General features: G+C 38.6%; 1 protein-coding gene and 1 non-coding gene across 3 annotated transcripts in view; both read right to left on the bottom strand.

Moving 5' to 3' along the window:
• Nucleotides 1-21746, bottom strand: part of Haus6 (HAUS augmin like complex subunit 6) — a 34634-nt gene that overhangs the window by 1224 nt on the left and 11664 nt on the right. Inside the window, exons 6-16 of one of the 2 annotated variants that reach the window (XM_010630915.3) lie at nt 21504-21552; nt 19115-19285; nt 17001-17194; nt 15889-16015; nt 15094-15196; nt 11551-11586; nt 9907-9988; nt 5596-5659; nt 5115-5300; nt 3308-3443; nt 1230-2267 (exon numbers count right to left, since the gene is read on the bottom strand). In XM_010630915.3, the coding sequence (XP_010629217.1) occupies nt 1230-2267; nt 3308-3443; nt 5115-5300; nt 5596-5659; nt 9907-9988; nt 11551-11586; nt 15094-15196; nt 15889-16015; nt 17001-17194; nt 19115-19285; nt 21504-21552 (2186 nt within the window). The remainder of the gene's footprint in view (nt 1-1229; nt 2268-3307; nt 3444-5114; nt 5301-5595; nt 5660-9906; nt 9989-11550; nt 11587-15093; nt 15197-15888; nt 16016-17000; nt 17195-19114; nt 19286-21503; nt 21553-21746) is intronic. The other variant, XM_010630916.3, reaches the window with a different exon arrangement.
• Nucleotides 5741-5871, bottom strand: LOC117283883. The gene has a single exon (XR_004514917.1).

Genomic DNA, 21746 nt, shown 5'->3' with positions numbered 1-21746 from the left:
TAGAGCGTGACAGGTTCTTCCTAGAATACTTTCTAAAATACCCGTGTTTATCACAGGTAAACTGAGTGATATGTAATGAGTGTGTGTATCACTGACTCTAAATCTGTCCTAACACTTGATAAGAGCAATTATTTAACTCATTATGATAAAAGTTTTCAAACACACACAGTGAACAGAATTATGATTAATCCAATGTAGCTAACAGATGACTTCAATACTAATAATTATGGGTTGAATTGCATCCTTCAAAAAAGTTTGTTGAAATTCTAACCTCAGTACCTCAGAACCTCAGAATATAGCCTCAATTGGAAAGACAGTCATTACAGATATAGTTAGCTATAAAGGAGGTCATACTGGAATAAGGTAGGCCCTGTAATATAAGTAGTTTCCTTGTAAGAAGAGACAGGCAAAGAAGAGGAGAAAGTCACGTGGCAAACATGACACTAGAGGCGAAGGGGAGTAATGATGCCAAAGGTCAAGGACCACCTAGCTAAGCAAACACTGGGAGAAATAAGGAAGGACCCTCCACGAATGGCTTCGGAGAGAACACAGGATTTTGGACTTCTAGCCTCTATATGTTAATGTCTCCAGAGACAATAAATTTCAAGCCACCCAGTTTGGGGTGCTTTGTTACAGCCTTAGGGTACTAAAGCAACCTTGTTTGGTTTCTACTCCCCACTCCCACCACCAAACTCACCAAGAAATCGCATATATTACACCATTACAACAATGATCTTTGTTTCGTTTTTTGAGACAGGGTCTCACTTTGTAATGCAGGCTGGCCTTCAACTCATTATGTAGCCCAGGCTGGCCTCAAAACTTAGGGTGATCTGCCTGCCTCAGCCTCCTGAGTGCTGGGATTACAGGCATGTGCCACCACACCCAGCTTACAACAGTGATATTTAGAAGTGTTTCTCAACTTTTTAAAAGTCATTTTCCATTAGATTAAGATTTCTACAAGATTTACTGTCAGTAGTTTATATTACAAAAGCAGTTTCAAAAAAAATTTTTTTACACCCTGGCCAAAACCAGTCATAAACAATTATACATCAATAGATTCTCAAAGTACACATATAGTGAGGGCTCTCTTTCACTGTAGATAAAAGAATAAAAAGCACATTTTGTCACATTAACAACAAGTGTCATGCAGCATTCACTCTGTACTATTTTTATGAAGGGTAAGAGAAAATTTCAACAGGTAAATATGCGTATACTTACTGAAATCTTACCTTTTAAATTAGGTGGAAGTTCTCCAAGACTACATGGTACTGTGGTCCTCAATTTTTGCTCCACTGGAGAAAATTTAATTAGTGGTGACAGGGACTGTTTTCTTTCACCAAGGGACATGTGTAAAGATGGCTTTGCATAGTCAATGAGCAAATCATCAGTGTCCAAAAAGTGAAACACACTGTCTGTTTGCATGTTTTTGGATGTAGGACTCACTTCCAGCTTGTGTCTTTCAAGCGTTTCAGGGCTAGAGAGGTGAGACTCTTCCCTTGACTTGGAAAGAGATATCTTTAGAGCCTTGTAACTACTGTGAATAGCCTGTAAACTGAAATCTGATTCTAGAGCAGTCTCTCTTTCTTCCATAACATCATCTGGAAAAATGCCACAATGCAAAGGGCTATTTGATTGCAGTTTTAAATTGTTCTCAGAACTACTAGAGCTATTAAGACTTAGGTGACCAACTTCTTCTGGAAGAGTTTCATGCAATATGCCAAAATCCATATCCTTAAGACTCTTAGAACTAATTCCACTCAATATTGGAAAAGAGTCCCATAACACAGCTTTATGCATGGAAGTTTCACTATAAGAAGGTTGTGAGTGGTCCGATGTTTTACAACACTTACCTTTACTTCTATCCATCATCACACGCATCCTACTGTGTACATAAGGAGAGAATACCTCTACTGGGCTGGTTTCTGAAAGCTTGGTTGGTAAAGTTGTATATTCTAAATCTTGCTTACAGATTATTTTCCTATTTAACAAATCTGACTTATCTTCTGTTGGGGGTTCACCTGTATGACTGGTCACCACATGCTTCTGAGGCATATTTTCCAGACAGTCCAAGACAACTTTCTCTTCAGGCAAGTAAGACTGGTCAAAATCTGAGAAAAAACTGGCCATGCTAAATTCTCTTTGACTGTGCAACACAGGTAAGGATTCAGGCAATGCGTCTCCATGGTCAGTATCCTCGTGAACTGGTTCTGTACTTCTGACATCTTCCATTTCAACAGCCTTTCTCCATGAGCTCCTAATTTCAGTTACTAATTAAAGGAGGAAAATGACTTACAATTTACTAGTATTCCCAAAACAGAGAATGAATTTAGCTAAATCCCCGGCCCCAAAATAAACCTTTCCTCTTTAACTTTGGGTGTTGGGTATTTTGTCCAGCAATGAAAAAACTAAAACAGGCATGTACCATAGCACCTAGACAAATGCTATTTCTGAAATGTGCATATACTTTTATAAAGCACATATGAACTGCACATATTAAAGACATTTTCTTACCTCTGTAAGCCACAGCTTGGCAAACTTTTTCGTTAAAAGACAAAACAGTAGTATTTTCAGCTTTGCAGGCTATCTGTTTTATCACAACTGCTCAACTGTCACTACAGAATGAAAGAAGCTATACAATAAGTAAACAGGTAGGCAAGCTCGTGTCCAATACACTTTTATTTACAAAAACACACTGCAGATTTGCTGGCCACCAATCTAGATTGTGGCTCAGTTAAACCTGAATTAAATCAGCAACAAAACAGAAATTGAACTTAATCTTTCAACCCAGATAATCTGCATTGGTTTAACCAGTATCAGAATTGGCCTGCTCAAATTAAGAGATTCAAAAAGGACCCGGTACTCTGTTTCTGGAGTAAAGATCTGTGCACAGTTTTTGTCAGACGCTTCAGGTTGCTGACTAGGAGACTATCACTCCACACTCCCTAACTGCGGATCACAAGTCAAAGGCAGATTTCTTAAATGTGATCAAATAAAGTATTTTCCAGGGGAAAAAAAAAAAGCCCAAAGCCAAGTAACACACCAGAAACAAAACTGTGTGCTTATAAGAGCTTGCACTTCTGCATAAGTACACTAAAGTAAAACAGTAATATTGAGGAAAGACTGCTCTGTGAGAGTGCCCACCCTGAAATCCGTAAGATCTCTTTATATCAGAACAAAGAGCCACTGTCAATAAATTGAAAGGTACAAAAGAGGGTTTTTAAATGTTTCCAAAAGATCAATCAGACCATGTATCTAACAGGAGTAATTATGTGAGACAGAGAAAATGGAATCGAAAGGATTAACTTACTCAAGCTTTCTGGAGTTCGGGGAATCTGTTTCCTTGTTAAAAAGGGGTTAGAAATTACAGAGTCAATTAATTCTGCTAATTTTACTTCTTTTCCTTCAGATACCTCTGGTGAATCGAATAAGACTGCCTTAGTAACCTAAAACAGAAAAGAAAAAGAAAAAGAAAAAAATTAACAAGCCCACTGGTGGAATGCAACAGAAACTCTGTAACAATAAGCACTTCACAGCAGCACCTCCTACCGCTCAAGGCGAATAAACTTCCCAAATCCTCTGGATGGATCATGGAGGTACAACCCTGCAGTGACATGGAACACAGAACTATTTTCTTTTGGTTAAGAAATGGATAAACTGGGCCGGGGATTTAGCTCAGTGGTTCCACCGCCTGCCTCGCAAGCACAAGGACCTGAGTTCAAACCTCAGTAACAAAAAAAAAAATAAAGGATAAGCCATTATAAAGGAGAGAACAGAGAAGTCTTTACACTACTGCACCACGACCTAAGCTGCTAACTACCCATCTTTCAGTCTGACCATTCTGTACCCACTAAAATGGCTTCTCTAGAGCAAGCAGATTCTTATACTGCACTGGCGAAGTAACATCTCTATTAACAAAAAGATACCTTCTGACAATGTACTTCTCTACCAGAAGCCTCATTACCCGATCTAAATTAGTAAACAAGGAAGTAGGATACCTTCTAAAATAGAGAAAAGAAAATGTACAATACGAAAAAAGCTGGATATGGCAGCATATGCCACTTGGGAGGTTGAAGCAGGAGGATTGCTGTGAGTTCGAAGCCAACCTAAGCTACACGATGAGTTCAAAGCCAGCCTGAAGTACATGGCGAGACCCTGCCTCAAAACCAAAAACAAAAAAATGAAATAGCGCTCTATTAAATACAGCATCAACAAAACTGGGGAGGGAGGACTATACCAATTTAAATCTCTTACCCCCGAGATCACTAATAGCTACATTTCCTGAGAACATAGCAGGCAGCGGAACCCCTGAGCTAAACTCCTGGCGCTCCAATTCTCTTCTTCGGACAATACCCGGTGTGATCAGGACTGGGATGAAGGAGAGAACTCGGACCCCTGAATTAATATTCTCTAAAACAAAATTTTAAGTCGCTCAGGAATAAAAAGCAACTGATTTTATTTTCTGGCTACTTAGCCAAATTAAATAAATGCTAAGGTATGTTATGAAAAACATGTTAGTAAAATAAAAGTAGTGAATGGCCTTGAGTACTCAGTTGGTACAAACTGAGTTCTGCAGTAATGAACAGCAGTAGTGTTCTTTTTTCCCTCACTCACCAGTGAAAAGCAGAGCAACAAGGGACAGGTCAAGCTAGGAAAATCAAGTTCACCAATGGCCATGCATTTAAATCACTTTTTAAATACTTAGGAAAAAAACCCTTCACTAGATAATATTGCTTATTCTTTGTCTCATATTCAGAAAGAGGAAGCTAAGAAATAGGTGTCAGTGACGAAGTATTTTAATAAGTACACTCATTGGGTACATTTACCTAACAAGTTATATAAAAGTTAATTAGCAATGTATCACACATAAATTATTTTATCCTCTCAGATCATATTTCTAGAATGAAAAGTAGCTTCTACACCATTGTAATCTTAACTAAATAAGTTTATGACATCTATTTTTACTTTTTGCTTTAACTTTAATTTTATCATCTGTCTTCTTACCCTCCCCACACAGGCAACCTTGGTTACTCAGCAGTTTACTGTTTATTTCACTTATACAAACACCACTGAGAAAAATAACAGATATTTAAGTATACTCATTGGCATTTTCTAACCTCTTCTACCAGATGATCTTGTTCTTTTTGGAAGGGATCACTTTTCTGGGCTGGCAGAGATCCTCCAGATGCACCATTCTCTGTACCTACAATATCCACCAATGGAGAGTCTTGCCCTTCAGATTCCGGAATTTTCTTAGAAATTATATTGTCTTTCTCTCTGGGAGCTCTCATCATGACTGTATCCTGAAAACAGACATGTAATGTTAAACACTTCATACTCATGGCTCATTCTGAAGCTTTCTTCACTAGTGATTCATAATTGTGAAGGAAGTTAATATTATATGAAATTACATGTTCACTGGCAAACTTAAATAATTCCAATATTTCTATTTAGCAAAGGAGAATGTATTAACAGAAATGACACAAAATGCACAAATATTAACAAAGACAGAAACAGAATTTCATTAAATTGTATCAATAAAAACAATTCACATTCTATAACTTAGTGCAGTCAGAATCGAAAATCGTTAGAATATACCTTTCCAGGTAGTGTAACACTGCTTGTCTCTGATGAAGTTGACTGTAACAGGAAAGAGGCAGCACTAAAAGGGAAAAAGACAGCAAGTCCAAGCTATAAGTAGGAAAGAATCCCACTCAATTGATGCATCTAAATATTCTAGAGAGACTGTCTGCCCCGTATCTGTCCGTTACGATTTCACTCAATTCGTCCCGGTCATCAAAAGGCAATTTATTCTCGGGAGGTATGGTGACAACGAGAGCAGCGTTTCAGCTCAATTTGTGTATCTGCCTCCCAGTTATATAAACATCTTACTTGCTCGCCATACATATTTTGAAGTTGCTATTGTTCTTATTTTGTTAGCATCTGTTTGTGATACATGAGGAAGTGCTCTCTGTGCCACACCAATATGCACACACTGCATCTTGCTCCGTTTTACTTTCCCTTTCTCTCCCCCACCTCCACCCACAACAGTATCTTGGCAAAAAGTTAAATGCCTTGAGGAACACTCCAAAGCTGGAGCAGTTTAAAAACAAACTCAGGTAACGAGAAATACACAATTACCAGGGCCTTCCTCAGAGGGCAAATCACAGAATTCCATTGTAGCACAGATTTTAAGATTCTTTTGCTATTTCATGGCCAAAATCAATTTCTCACATGCTGAACTTTGCTCTACAGCAAATGTTACAGATATAGTGAAGTCATTAAAGTTTTTCAGAGTTTCAGTTTATGGTTAACCCACACGTTACAAAGCTTTGCTTGATGTTTTAGATTCCCTTGCCACTTCATATAAACATTAAAACTTCATGTATCGCACTGGGTGTGGTGGTGCACACCTGTAATCCCAGCACTCGGGAGGCTGAGGCAGGAGGATCGCTGTGAGTTCGAGATCAACCTGGGCTGCATAGTGAGTTCCAGGTCAGTCTCAACTACATAGTGAGACCCTGTCTCAAAAAAACCAAACCCCCCCCCAAAAAAACTTCACGTATCTTTTCATGATGTTATTAAAGTTAAAACCTTAAAAAAATGGTAACTTCAAAGAACCTTTATGTTGATTTCAAAAGATCTTTTAAATTCAAAGCCAAAAACTTCTCTAGATAATTAGAAGAACAGAATTACCACAGAAACTACTGTTAACAGCAAGCACATCAGTCCTTTACTTTCTTTTCAAAGCCAGAAATACAAAATTAACAGCTTCACAAATACTTTATATAATAAAAAAAATACACTGTCAAGCTTTTCCAAACATGCACCCCGGACTCTTCACCTATCCTCCAAACATAATTCAAAATCACTATAACTGCTCAAGCTTCCATTTAGCAGAACATAACCCAGATATCAAAAGCAAAGGACTATATTTTTTTTCCCCTAGAAATATCAAAGAAGCATCCCCAAAACCACAACAAAGAATACAGCAAAAAGGTCTGGGGATTTAGCTCAGTGTTGCTGTACCTGCCTGACAAGCACAAGGTCTTGGGTTCAATTCCAAGAGCCAAGAAAAAAAAATCAGGGTCAAGGATTTAGCTCAATGGCTTAGTGCCTGCCTTACAAGCACAAGGTCCTGAGTTTGATCCTCAGTACAAAAAAAAAAAAGAATACAGCAAAGGAATCACTAATCACTTAATTCTGGCTTTAGGTATGATGAAACCTCCACCAGCTCATTCTGCTAAGTCACCAATGAGGGCCAGGCGTGGTGACACATGCCTGTAATCCCAGCACTCGGGGTGGCTGAGACAGGACAACTGATGTGAATTTGAGGCCAGCCTAAGCTATACAGTGAGTTCAAGGCCACACTACAGGGCAAGAGCCTAACTCAAAAATCAAACCAAAATAAAAAATCAGCAATGAGATTTACGGAGAGTACTTATATTTTGGCACCAGTGAAAGAAACTGCATGAGAAAGTGTTAAGAACACACTTCCTCTAAAAACTCCTCCTTCCATGTTTTATTGTTTGTCCGCTGTACTGAGGACTGAACCCAGGACCTGAACCCTGAGTGGTGACCCCATTCCACACCACTCTTGTTTGTAGTCAGGGTCTTAAGTCATTGAATTGCCCAGGCAGTGCTCATCTCGCATCCTGCTGCCCCGGCCTCCCACAGGTGTGTCACCTTGCCCAGGCCCAGTTTTTCCATGGCTCCTAATAATTACAATGATCACGTCTGCATATAAATTTCCCGATTAACTATATTGCTGGGCTAAATGCAAAATGAGATACTCTTTTATTTCATTAAGTGTATCCTACCTACATTACACGTTCCTGATAAACATTTAATTACAAATACTGTTAACAGGGCCGATCCCCAGTACCCCCCCAAAAAACTGTCAACAGTGAGGAATGTGTTTGAACAATATCACTTCTACAACACAGTAAACTAACCTCACAGGTCTTCTGTCCCTCAATCTGTGTAGCAACAACCTTTCCCATCCCATTACTCATTCACCCCTACCACCAAAAGCATTCCCCTAACTCCCTTCAATATCCCAAGCCTTGCTGGATGTGATGGTGCACACCTGTAATCCCAGCAGGAGGACCACTGCAAGTACAAGGCCAGCACGGGCTAAAGAGCGAGACTCTGTCTCAAAAACAAAACACCCAAGCCTTTGTGCCGAGTGCACACATGCCCAGTGTTGGAAATGGACCTCAGCGCCTCCCAGAAGCTTGGCAGGCACTCTCGCTGAGCCCCAACCCCGTAATATTTTGAATGTATCAAAAACTGATAGATATCCAAATGGTAGTATTTAACATGGCTGTTTTTAGTCATGCTATAAGAACAACTGTGATATGAGGGTAAAGTGAGAAAGCCAATAACTTCACTATTCCTTCAGTAATATATCTGCGAGTTCATTCTTTTCTCTTTAGGTACTCAAAAAATCAACATTAAATCCACACAAAAGAATGAAAGCAGAATTCTTCCACAACTAGTCCTGCTCTCGTATAAGCCAGAAAATGAGTGGAGAGGCAACTGCCAATGGCTCAACTTCACATAAAAGTTCTGACTCTGGTTATAGTATTTCAGTGTACCAAGAACACACAAAATGAACAGCGCTTCGCTTAAAATTTAGAATTTTGTCTTAAGATTTTCCTGAATATTTTATTTTCATACTGACCCTTATCTACTTAAGGAAGCGGGACTGAAAAACACCTATTTACACCAAACGGCAATCAAAAGTAAAACAGAGGGCTGAGGCAGGAGGATCACCCTGAGTTCGAGGCCATCCTGAGCTACACAGTGAGACCCTGTCTCAAAAACAGGACCGGAGATTTAGTCCAGTGGTGCCACCGCCTGCCTCTCAAGCACAAGGTCCTAAGTTCAATCCCCAGTACCTACCAAAAAAAAGAAAAAAAATCCAAAAATAAACAAAACAAAGTCATCTATTCAGTATGTGCTCAACTGCTATGTTATGTTTAATATCCATAAAGAACAAATATATTTCCCCACATGGATTACATTTAATTTGGAAATGTTTTGCTTCTATAACTTGGCATTAGTTTTAAGTGCCAAAATGTTAACAGACAGGCCAAGGATTTAACTCAGTGGCACTGCATCTGCCTCACAAGCTCAAAGTCCTGAGTTCCATCCCCAGTACCCAGAAAAAACAGGCAGCTGAGGATTTAGCTCAGTGGTTTCATTGCCTGCCTTGCAAGCACAAGGTCCTGAGTTCAATCCCTGGTACCAAAAAAAAAAGAAAGAAAGAAAAGAAAAGACAAAACAACAGGCAACAAAGAAAATAGAAATACTCCCAAAAGAAGTTGAAACAAAGTAGCTTCCAATTTTTCTATGTTAAATTTTGGGTTAATCAGAAGTCTCATTTTTTAAAGCAAGGAACTCTTTATCAAATGGCTTGTCAAAAACATCAATGGATAATAAAGATAGCAGAACAAGTTGCTCAGACTGAAGTAGAAAGCACGGGCTCAACCAAAGGCTGAAGTACGTTCAACCCCAGCACCAGAGGGCATAGACCAACAGTCTGAAAACTACCAGACTAGCTGATCTCAAAGCCTCCCGAACTCTTACTTAAGGCATCAGAGTAATTTCAGAAAAGTCCAAACACATACAATGACAAAATTTCCAAACTTACCTTAGATAATTCCCATATATTTTTCCTTCAAAATTCAGATGCTTCCCATGAGCCCCAGTGTTTAGATAAAGAGAAGGGAAAAAATGTTCACATATCATAAAGTTAAGTCTTGTCTGAAAATCTAGGCCTGAAGTAGAAAAATACTGGGGGGGGGGCAGGCCGGGATTACTATTCCACAGTAAATAAGCTTAGAAACTGGCTTAAACTGGGACTAAAATTAATACAGGAAATCAAAATGCAAACTTATTGACCTGTTGGCTGTGTCACACACGGCTCCCAGGGTACCAATGTCTCCACGGCAACCATTTTCTTGATTATGTTGTTTAGGTATTTCTAAAGAAGCACAAAAATTACTCTTTAATTATGCTTATATATTCCAACATTCCAATATTCAAGGATCTCTTGACATTGCAGAACTTTTTTTTGGCAGTGTGAGGGCTCAAATCCAGGGCTTTTTGCGCATGCTAGACAAGCAATCTATCACTAAGCTACACCCAAGGCACAGAACAACTTCTCAATAGAAGAACACAAAAATGACATAACAATAAGAAAAGATAATGCAGACAAAGTTGTCCACACCTGCAATCCAGCTAAGATTACAGGCTCAAGGCAAGCGTGGGCTAATCAGTGAGGTCTTGTCTCAAACAAAAATGTATGTGGTGGAGTGCTTCCCTAGCACAAGGTCCTGGGCTCAATCCCCAGTCACAAAGAAAATTATCTGACTATTAAGGTAAAATGACAAAGTAATATTTTTAATATCTTAGTAGGATTTATAAGAAGACTAATATATGTGCAAAGCCCTGAGTGTGATACCCAGCACCACAAAAGAGAAATCAAAAAAAAGACTTAAAAGACTCGTAATTCACACTAAACTTCCATAGTTATATTCTCCAGTGTTATATAACTATGTTTCATGTTTAAGTACACAGATCACATGCAAGAAAGGCCAAAGGTTATAGTACTTAGCATATTTCAGGACAGATTTTATGACAACAATTAATCTGTATATCTTTTTCAGTATCCTATCACTAAACAATTATGTGCCACTACTATACTAACAGTGGGATTAAAAAGTAAAAGAGACTGCTTCCAAAGAGTCCATCTAGACAATGATGAGTAAAATGCTGTATTATACTGCTGCAGTATGACAGAAGTAAACCAAAAACGCAAGGAAGGACAGTGGGGAAAAAAGCAGAACAGTACTGAGAATAAGGTACAGGTTTTGTACAACGGAGCAGTAAGAAATGTACATCACAGGGCCGGGGATTTAGCTCAGTGGTTCGGTGGCCTGCTTTGCAAGTGCAAGGACCCGAGTTCAATTCCCGGTACCAAAAAAAAACAAAACAAAATAGAAATATACATGACAGAGCATGGCAGGAAATTAGACTGGCAAAGAAATCCATGACCATGTTACAGAAGACTCTTTTTTTTTCCTGGAATCAAATTCAGGTCCTTGAGCTTGCCAGGTAGGCGTGGCGCCACTCAGCTACATTCCCGGCTGTTACAGAAGATCTGATTCCAGGGACTCCTCTTTCACCATGTTAGCCTCTGAAAGGGTTTCTCTATTTATAGGTGTGTACTCTACAAAGTCCAGCAGCGCCTTGATTCAAAAACTTAATGCTTTCCATGATTCTGGTCACAAAATTCATCCCAAGATTCTGGTCCGTATTATGTAAATGCCTGCAATTCGGCTGCAACCAGGATTGTGGAAAGCATCACTTCATGAACTCAGGTACCACTGTATCACAGAGTAAGAAGCAATGTAGGGTTTTTCTCTTAAAAAACCTCAGAGCATTTCTTAAGACTGTTCTAGCTACTGATTATAATAGAATTTACTAATGTTTATGAACGTACCAAAAGGGCTTGGACATGTATCTCAATGGTAGAATACTTGCCTAGACTCCTGGGTTCAATCTCCAGGACCACCACCACTGCCAAAAAAAAACCCCAAAACAAACAACTTTACCACAAAACGTAGTAGAAAATCACAAACGAGTATTATACACAACTATAAACACCACATGTTCTTGGCAGGCAGGCAAAATTGAAACATGCTTGTTCTGCTATGAAAAAAATGTGTAAGCTGCCAAGTGAAGCCAGAGGTGGAAGCACAAACCTGTGACCCCAGAACTCTGGGAGGGTAAGGCAGGAAGACTGCAAGTGTGAGCCCAGACTGGGCAACAGAATGACTTAGTGAGACCCTTTTTTAAAAGGGCAGGGGAGGAGTCGGGCGTGGTGGCTCACTCCTATAAGCCCCGCCCTTAGGAGGCTGAGGCAGGAGGACTGCAGGGAGTTCAAGGCTTGCCTGTACTACATAGGAAGACCCTGTCTCAAAAAATAAAATAAAATAATAAAAAGGGCTGGGGACACAGCTACATACAAAGGCTATGGGTTCATTCTTTGATAATAAAAAAAAAAAAATGCAGACATCTTTTTGCACTTGACAAAAGGTATTTGATGTGTTCAGTGTCAGAAAATATAAAGCAATACTTATATTACAGAAAGACCACTGAGAGTCACAGAAAACAATTTCAGGAGAAATGAGGCACCAGGGTAAGAAAACAAGGGAAAACAGACAAAACAAAACATCTGAAAGATAAATGAAGATAAAGTCACAACACAGCAAACCCAACAGAAACAGACACTAACTCCTACCACAAACACACTAGAGCTGCTAAATAAAATGTAAGAAAAAGAAAGAATGCTCGAAAGAACAAAAAGCCAGAATAGAAGGCAGAAAACTGTGCCCAGATTGCAAACCGGGTCTGACACAGCAGGGAGGCTTCCTGGCCAGTGGGTGCTGTACACAGGGCTAACAGGCAGGGATCTGAAATTGAAACGAGACTGTCGCTGGCTGGGACACTGCGAGGCTGCTCCAACTCTGAGAAGGGGATTATAAAAATTGTGCCAATTTGCCAGGCATAATGGTGCACACTTGTAATCCCAGGGAGGCCGAAGGAGGAGAATCACTAAGTTTGAGCCCAGCCTCAGCAACTTACCAAGACTTTGTCTCCAAAAAAAAAAAATGTAAATAACACATTCTTCCAACTGAATCAGGGAAGTACCAAAGAAGCCTGCTCTTTCCATGGGTTAAAAAAAAGGAAGCGGAAGAAATTTAAATCTCTGCCTTCTCAAAAGAAGGTATAAAATCCAAAATTATACTGATTTCTTGTTATAGGATTCCTAAACCAGGACATTAACTGGCCTAATGCACAGGATACGCCTAGGACCCAAGGAATTCTATAGAGACCATTTCAACCGAGCCCCACGAGGTCCCTCCAAAGGTGTGGGACCCACAGAGGTGGAGATAACAATCTAGCTTAAACTGGAAGCCAATAACCAGGAGCAGCATCAAGCAGAGCACAGGAAAAGGAACACCTGAGATGCAAATTAAAAAAGCTAAAAAGGATAAAATTGCCAAATTTAAAGTGACTAGCCAAGAAGGAAAACAATACTGTGAAAAAGGACAAGTCATTTCTTTAAAAGCCACAAATAAGGGAGCTGGCACGACGCACAGGACAGGAGTCCCAGCACTGTGATAAGAGAGATAGGAGGTCAGGAGTCCCATGCTAGCCTGCCTGGGCAACTTACCGAGACCCTAAGATACAAAACACAGGGGCACTCCAGGGCTCATGCGTCAGCACCAGGTAAAAATAAATAAGTAAATACGACTAGGGGAGAGAGCTCTGTGGTAGAAAGCTCCCGGTTCGATCCCCACTAATACACACTCTCATATATGGGGGGACTACAAAGGGGTTGCACATACAGCTCAGCGGTAGAGCACTTACCTAACGTGCCCAAGGCCCTAGGTTCAATCCCCAGTAGAGAGAGACAGACACATTGTTGCTCTAAGGAAAATACCCATGATGAAGCCCAGAGATAGAAAAATGTAAATAAAAATGAGAAGTTAAGAAATGTGAAAGACAAAATTAGAAGTCCTAGCAGTAGTTCTTCTTTTAAGAGTAGAGAAATCTATTGGGGAACAGGAATGTGGAATAAGAATAGCTCCTGAGAGACAGGAGGGTACCGAGTGGACTGCCCCAATAGAAGTTCTAGAAGAGTCATAAGAACGAGACAAGCAATATTGTAAAATGTACTGCTAAATAACACTCTGTAACTAAAGATATGAGCCTTCAGAATAAAAAGACATGCACAAATTCCAAACAAGTGCCTGGTGCATTAGCACAAACCTGTAATCCAGCCCCCAAGAGGCTGAAGCAAGAGGATCTCCATGAGTTCAAGGCCAGCATGGGCTACATAGTGAGTTCAGGACTAGACTGAACTACAAAGGGAGACCCTGCCTCAAAAAACAACAAAAACCTTGTCTAGGGCTGGGGGTTTAGCTCAGCAGTTTGGTGGCCTGCCTTGCAAGTGCAAAGACCCAAGTTCAATCCCTGGTACAAAACAAAACAAAACAAAACAAAACAAAACAAAACAAAAAACGTGTCTGCTTCAAATGGGTGGATTATATGGTATGTAAATTATATCTCAATGGAACTATTTAAAAAAGAAAAACCTTGCACAGTGAATGGTATGCACCTATAGTCCCAGCTACTTCGGAAGCTGAAGCAGGAGGATTGCTTGAGCCCAGGAGTTTGAGGCCAACCTGGGTAACACAGCAAGACTCCTTCCACCTCAAAAAACAAAACAACAACAACAAAAACAGAAATGGGGGTAGATACATACATTCATCAACATGGCTGATCCCTGAAAACATGATGGATAAAAGTGAAAAACTGGGCAAGCAAATGAAGCCAGATACAAAAATTACATGGCAAAATTTCAATTGGATGAAACATGTAAAAGAATCAAATCCCTGGAGACAGAAAATAAAGAAGGGGTGATAGAAAAAAAATGGTGAATATTTAAATTTTTAAAAAGCTATTACAGCATATGTGCTGCCGAAGTGAGCAAAAAAGCTAAGACAGTAAAAGACACATTTCCATTAGTCCATTTCACCACAATAAAAAACTGAGAAGAAAAAAAAATTTTAGAACTATTATAGCAATAAGAAATAATGAAAAGAGGAACATTTAAAAAAGAAAAAGATTCCCAGTACCAAAAAAAGAAAAAGATAAATAACCTAAGAGTATAGGACACACATGTGTAAATACTGAATAGTTTTCTGGTATGAGAAACTGAAAGTGTAAATAAGGATTAAAAGGTTTAACAGATAATGTGAACTAGGAAGAGGGGCAAAGGGGAAAAGGAAGTGAGAAGGGTAGAGGAAAGGAAAGAAGGGAACAAAATAAGAGAAAATGAAAAAATGGAAACAAAGTCTTTGTAAATAGAGGGGGTGGAGGGGTTGAAGGGCAGGGGAATGGGGAAAAAATAAGAACCAAGATAGATCAGGTACACATTTCTAATGATGAATGTCATCATATTGTATACCTAAAATGTACCAATAAAATTAAAAAAAGAAAAGATAAATAACCAACCTGGAAGTGAAGCAGGATACTGAGAAAGAACACTACTTGCGTATACTTCCTCCGAGACAGGATCGAATGAGAGGGGACACATAGGCGGTAAAAGATCCACAGCCTTTTAACACAGATTTCACAATTTAATAAACAACTAATACCACAATAACACTACTAAATTAGTCCATAAAAGGATCTTTTTAGCAAATTTTCTTCTAAGAATTACCAAGCATACATCCTATAACTATGTTTAAACCAAAGAGTACAATATTAAAAACAAGATATTTACTTTGTTCTCCAACTTTGACTCAAAATTTGTAGTTTCTCACATCAAGAGGAAAGTCTCAACTGGAGTGGTGGCACGTGACTATAATCCTAGCACTCTGAGGCGGAGGCAGGAAGAACAGTAAGTTCAAGGCCAGCCTGGGCAACATAGTGAGTTCAAGGCTGGCCTAGACTATACAGCAAGTCCGTCTCTAAAAAACAATCCAAACTACCAAGAAACACTAAAATCTTTTCATTAAACCCTCTGAATTTAAATAAATTAACTATACCCCACAGCTAAATTCAGCTGACTTTATACATGCACACATGAGCACACGTGCACACATACACACACACACTCAATGGCAACAGCAATGCATGAAACTTCTATTATTTAGAAAAATTACAAAAGCAAAACAATTGAACTTTGGATAGAAATGCAAAGATGACAAATACATGTATTTGTAGCATTTCTAGGTCACTGCTAACACGGTAAATCAAGACTGACAAAATTAAGCTGCTCTCCACAGGCAAGTCAACATTACTTACTGGAGTCCAACCTTTAAACAGACTGAAAGGAGACACACCAAGAAATTCTTTCCATTTCTTATGCCATTCTCCTTGCTTTTCAACAACAGAATGTTGTATAGTTGTGAGATCTTCTTTTATTTTACACCTATGGCAGCATAAAAAATAATTTCATTCAAAACATAGAGTACACAAAAAAAGCATGGAGCAAAATTTAAGAACAATAGCAGTTAAGAAAGAAAAGGAAATGTAACTGAAAGCCCAACCACTAAGGCACATATAAACTGAATGAACTCTCACAAGTGAATATTCAAAACCTAAAATACCTTTTCTCTTTTATTTTATTTTCTTCCAGTAGCAGGGAATAAACTCAGGACCTTGTACTTGAGAGGCAGGCACAGTGCCACTGAGCAAATCCCCAGCCCTCTTCTTTTAAAGCCACAAAGCAGGGGCCAGGGATTTGGCTCAGGGGTTGTCGCCTGCCTCACAAGTGCAAGGTACCAAGTTTGATCCACAAAAAATAAAAAAATAAAACCAGAAAGCAATTATACATTTATTATACCATTAAGTTTTTTTTTTTTGGTACCACTAATCGAACTCAGGACCTTGAGCTTGCCAGGCAGGTGAGGTGCCACTGAGCTAAGTCCCCAGCCCTACACCATATATTTTAAAATACATTTTAAAAGTTAAAATTATTTCACAGCTGGGCATGGTGGTCTGTGCCTGTAATTCCAGCTGTTTTGGGGTCTAAGGCAAAAGGATCTCAAGTTTAAGACAGCCTAGGCAACTTAGCAAGATCTTGTCTCAAAATAAGAAATAAATGGGAGGGAAGTAAGGGAAGGGGAAGTAAAATTTAAAATGTGTTATGTACAGGTACTAACTCCCCACAATGAATACAATCACCATGTACAATAAAAATAAAAATGAAAAAGGGCCAGGGATGTAGCTCAGTGCAAACAGGCTAGGTTCAAACCCCTGTAGTACCAAAATATTAAAAAATACTTTGAGTACTAGTAAAATTTTCACACTTGTTTAACAAAGCAAAAGTTGTTAACTACACAAGAGTTTTGCTAATAAAAACCACCCTACTCCTCCCATACACAGTAAAATAACAGAAGATCTTTCTAGTGTACCTCATACGCTTCAGATCTGATAATCTTTCCCTCTGAAATTTGGTCTCTTTTTCAAGGTAGTGACGATCTATTGTCAATCTTGCTTGGTCAGCCTGACAACGTTCATATTTCATTACTTTCAGAACTTCATTTAATAACTGAATAACTGTTAAAAGGTTCAATTTTCCAGCCTCATAAACATTTCCTATGTGCAACTAAAGATTCAGAGGGAGGGAAAAAAGTAGAGAACTATAGAATCTTAAGATAATAAACTGTTACAAAATATACTTATGCTTTTTATTATTAAATACAACTTCTACCCTAAAGAAGGAGAAAAAGTAAATACCACCCAAACATAAAACTATATAAATAATTTCAATCCACCAAAAACTACTGTGGAAGAATTAACAAGTCAGGGTAGTTTTTATATCACCAAAAGGTGGAAGACTAAAAGAAAAACAGTTGAGATAATACATGACATATAAAACTAAGTTTCTTTAATATGAAACATAAAAGGATATTTAGGAGAAAGAGTAGGTAAGATCATAAATCTGTTTGTTTTTTTTAAGCTGCATTATCAATGACCCCTAAAAACTACATCCAAACTCAGGAAGTGTTTCAGAGCTTTAAAAACACTTAAATTAACTGCCACTACTTTTTAAATCATAAACTTCACATTAAAATAGACATTGCTCATTTAACAACCAAGCCACATTCCTATGACTCAGCTGTTAACTGAATTGGTTGCTGAGAAATGGGTATAGTATGTACATTACCATACGCAGAACAAAACAATGGTCAAAGGAAACTCCAACATAACAACCACTTTTATTTGCGTAATTCTTATGTGCAGTATTATATAACAGAACATAAAGCTACAGTTCTGTGCTGTACAATACAATTAGCAAAAATTATAGTACTGTATAAACAAAGTGCCCTGTATCCCCCCTTTATACTGAGGTTGTATAAACAACACATGCAGAACTGTGCATAAAAAGGATGGGTGGTTAAGTTTGGGCAGTGGGTGACTGGGTCCGAACAGTCGCCCTACAGGCAGGTCATTAAACGAGGACTACCCGCACAGTAATTTTCTCTAAAGACCTCATCACCTTGTACCTTCTCCCTACTGTTACGTACAGTTAATGTGCTTCTAATTATCTGTAAACCCTGCAGGAGTGGAAGTCTACACGTCCTCATTTTGATGAACTCTGAAGTGAATGTGCCTATCAGTGTTATTTATGGTCGATGTGAAGGCACTTCAGTCACAATAGTTTATCTTTGCAATAGCTATACTATAATCAATACCACATACACAGCACATGCTAACTGTGCTTACTAAAGAGAAAACAGTCTGCTGTCCCCGTGGAAACATCTTATACAGATATGGATTAAGTAAAAGAAGTCTGGGTTAAAGGGGAAAGACTGGTAATCCTATTGGAGAAGAAGCAATGAAGCCATGGAATTGGTAAAAGAAAAAAAAAATACATAAACCAGGCATGGTGGTGCCTGTCAATAATCCCAACACTTTGGGAGGCTGAGGCAGAAGGATCACAGTCTGAACAAACCAGGGCAGTTTAGTAACTTAGCAAGACCCAGTCTCAAAAATAAATAATTAAACAAACAAATAGGGCTGGGGATATAGCTCAGTGAGGAGGCCATAGGTTCAATCCCCAGGACCACAAAAATTAATTAATTAGTTAACTTGCAGTGAGCAAAAGAAAACTGAGCATTAAAGGAATCAGCAGAAAAAAATGAAACTAGTCCGAAAAAACAGGAAAAAAGAGACACTGACATCACAGTGTAAAGGAAAAGTCTTTAAGAGAAATTGTTAACAGAATCAAAGCAAAAGAGAAGCCAGAGATGGAAAGTTCTTAAAAGGACATTTAGCAACAGGCCATTTATGCTCTCTTCCTACTACTTGTACTCTCCACAGTATGATGAAGGCCCACACAAGGTATAAATAACAGAAGGTGATGGATATAAATAAACGTTCCTTAACAGTACCCCTTTTATAAAGATTTTATTAGTTACACTCAAAATTTAATTTTAAAAGCAGTAGAAAAATATGGAGGAAATAATACATAATATATAAAACAAACTTTTTCACAAACATTTCCTTAGTATCAAATACTTACCTGACATATCTGTTTCTCAATTTTGTCCAGTAAGAGACTTGGAATATTAATAACAACCTTAGTTCCATCTAATTCATATTGGTTAACGAGGGTAAGGACTGAATTAATAACTTCCCTCTCTTTTTCCAAAAATGTGAGTGTTTCATTCACTAAGGCCCACAAAGACCGAACCTTTGAAAACAAAAACCAAAATGTAAAAATCCACTCATAATCTCTACTTATATAAAGAAATACAAGCATAAATATTTTCTCAATCCTAGGAACAAAGGAAATATTCCTGGGCTGATTTCTGATGAGAAAATTAAATAACTATAGTTTAAAAACACTGATATTACTTCCAAAGGGATTTGAAAACTAACAAATTTCTCTGGAGACTTTAGCTCACTATAATTTTCAAACAAGTCTAAGAAATCTTTATACTCCCAAGATACAATTAGCATTTTTTTGCACTTTGACATGCGACCAATCTAATGAAGATTTTTCAGGAAGAACTAATAAAAAATGGATTGTCAAAAAAAAGAAAATTACTACACATTAATTTTAAGTACCTCAGGCATAAGAAGAGTTAACATGTAACAAACAAGATTCTTATTTATTTTTTCAGACAAGACTGTTGAAGAGCAAAAACTCATTGAGTGGTGGTGGCACGCATGTAATCCCATACGCTGGGATTTACGCTGGAAGACTGGGACAGGAATGCAAATTCAACTCCAGCTTCAGCAACTTTTCAACTTAGCAAGACCCTGTTCCAAAATAAAAGAAGGCCTGGGGAAGTAGCTAGTGCGAAGGCCCTGGGTTCAATACCCAATACTACCTCCTCCAAACACCTTCAGGCATAAAGTACTACATGTTCAATAAAGTTCATGTACAAAAGTATTCACAGAGGGCCAGGGATTTATCTCAGTCTTCCAAGCACAAGGACCCAAGTTCACGCCCCAGTACCAAAAAAATAAAAAAGGTATGGTTTTTCAAAAATATTCACAAAAGGAAATTGATCAGACTTCCAATTAGACTGGAGGAATAAACCTGTCAATGATTTGTTGTGCTGTATACTGGCCAGTTATTAATATATGTATTTCATATTTCAAAACTGCTAAAACAGATTTTTAACATTCTCATCACAAAAAAATAATAAATTAATGATTTGTGGATATGTTAATTCGCCTGACTGGACTATTCTATGAAGTATACAGAGATCAAAATATACCCTCTAAATATCAATAATTATTGCTTATCAATTAAAACTAAGGCCAGGTAGAGCAGAGCAGTGCACTCCTGTGACCCCAGCAATCTGGGATGCTGCAGCAGGATGGCCAAATCCAAGTGCTGGGCAAATTAGCGCATGGCAGGATTTTATTTCAAAACAGAACAAAAGGGCTGGGCTTATAACTCAGTACAAAGTCCCTGGGCTCAATTTCCAGTACAAAAGAAACACACACACATGCAAATAAAAAGGGTATCTTTCCTTCAGCTATTTTTTTTCTTTTTCTCGGTAGCAGGGATCAAACTCAAGACGCTTGAGCTTGCCAGCAGGAGCGGTGCCATTGAGCTACATCCCTGGCCCTAATATCCCCTGGGGTTGTTACTCCATTTATAAAATAGAACACTACACAGAAATGAGAATAAACATACTAAAACTACACACAACAGCATGGATAAATATCACAAATACCACTGAGTTAAAGAAGTCACAGAAAGAAGACATTCTATTAATTTCCATCTGTATAAAGTTGAAAAACAAGCAAAACTAAACTGTAGTGTAAGTGAGCCTAGTGCTCACCCCTTGGGGAATGAAGTGGTATGACAAGGATTCTGAGGTACTGTGATAATGTGCTACTTCTCAAATAGGATACTCAGGAGACTAAGGCAGGAGGTTCACCGCGAGTTCAAGGCAAGCCTGAACCACACAGGGAGCTCAAGTGCACCCTTCGTTAGCTCAGCTGGTACAGTGGAGGACTGCAGAACCAACAGACATCCGTGCACAGCGCTCAAGGCCCGTCTAAACTACATACATAGCAAGACGCTGTCTCCGGGAGAAGGGGGGAATATATATCATAAGCTGATTTATTCCATTACATTCAAGGGTTTTAGAAGCACCTACTGGTACCTTTAAATATAGCACCTATAACAAGTGAAATTTTAAAAATTAAAAAAAGGCAAGAGAATTTAAGACCAACCACTGGACACAGCAGCACATGCCTATAGTCCCAGCTATTTGACAGACTGAGACAGGAGGACTGACTGACTTCAGCAGTTCAGCACCTGCCTGAGCAGCATAGCAAGACCCTGTCTCTTTAAAAAAACATAAATATGAAGTTCAACTGATTAAGTCAACACCGTATACCACAAAGTAAGAAAGGTTTAATTTGTCCCGTCAAAATTATCTCACCTTTTGAATTTTCTCTTTTATATTACTTTGGTCATCAGAGGGCTCCATTCTAGTAAAAATCAAATAATCTATTTAGTCAAAAGAAAATCAAATAGTAATATACAAAAAGCTAATTGGTCTGCAAACCCACTCCTAATAGCTGTTCCAATTATAAAATAGTAGGGCCAGGGATCGTTCAGTGGCGCTGTGCCTGCTGCCTCACAAGCAAAAAGTCTGAGATCCCCAGGTATGCATATATATATA

The sequence above is a fragment of the Fukomys damarensis genome, unplaced genomic scaffold (assembly GCF_012274545.1).
Source record: "Fukomys damarensis isolate Sample0158 unplaced genomic scaffold, DMR_v1.0_HiC HiC_scaffold_31, whole genome shotgun sequence".
Classification (NCBI taxonomy): Eukaryota; Metazoa; Chordata; class Mammalia; order Rodentia; family Bathyergidae; genus Fukomys; species Fukomys damarensis.
The sequence above is the reverse complement of the archived record's forward strand: the minus strand, read 5'-3'. Positions and strand labels throughout refer to the sequence as shown.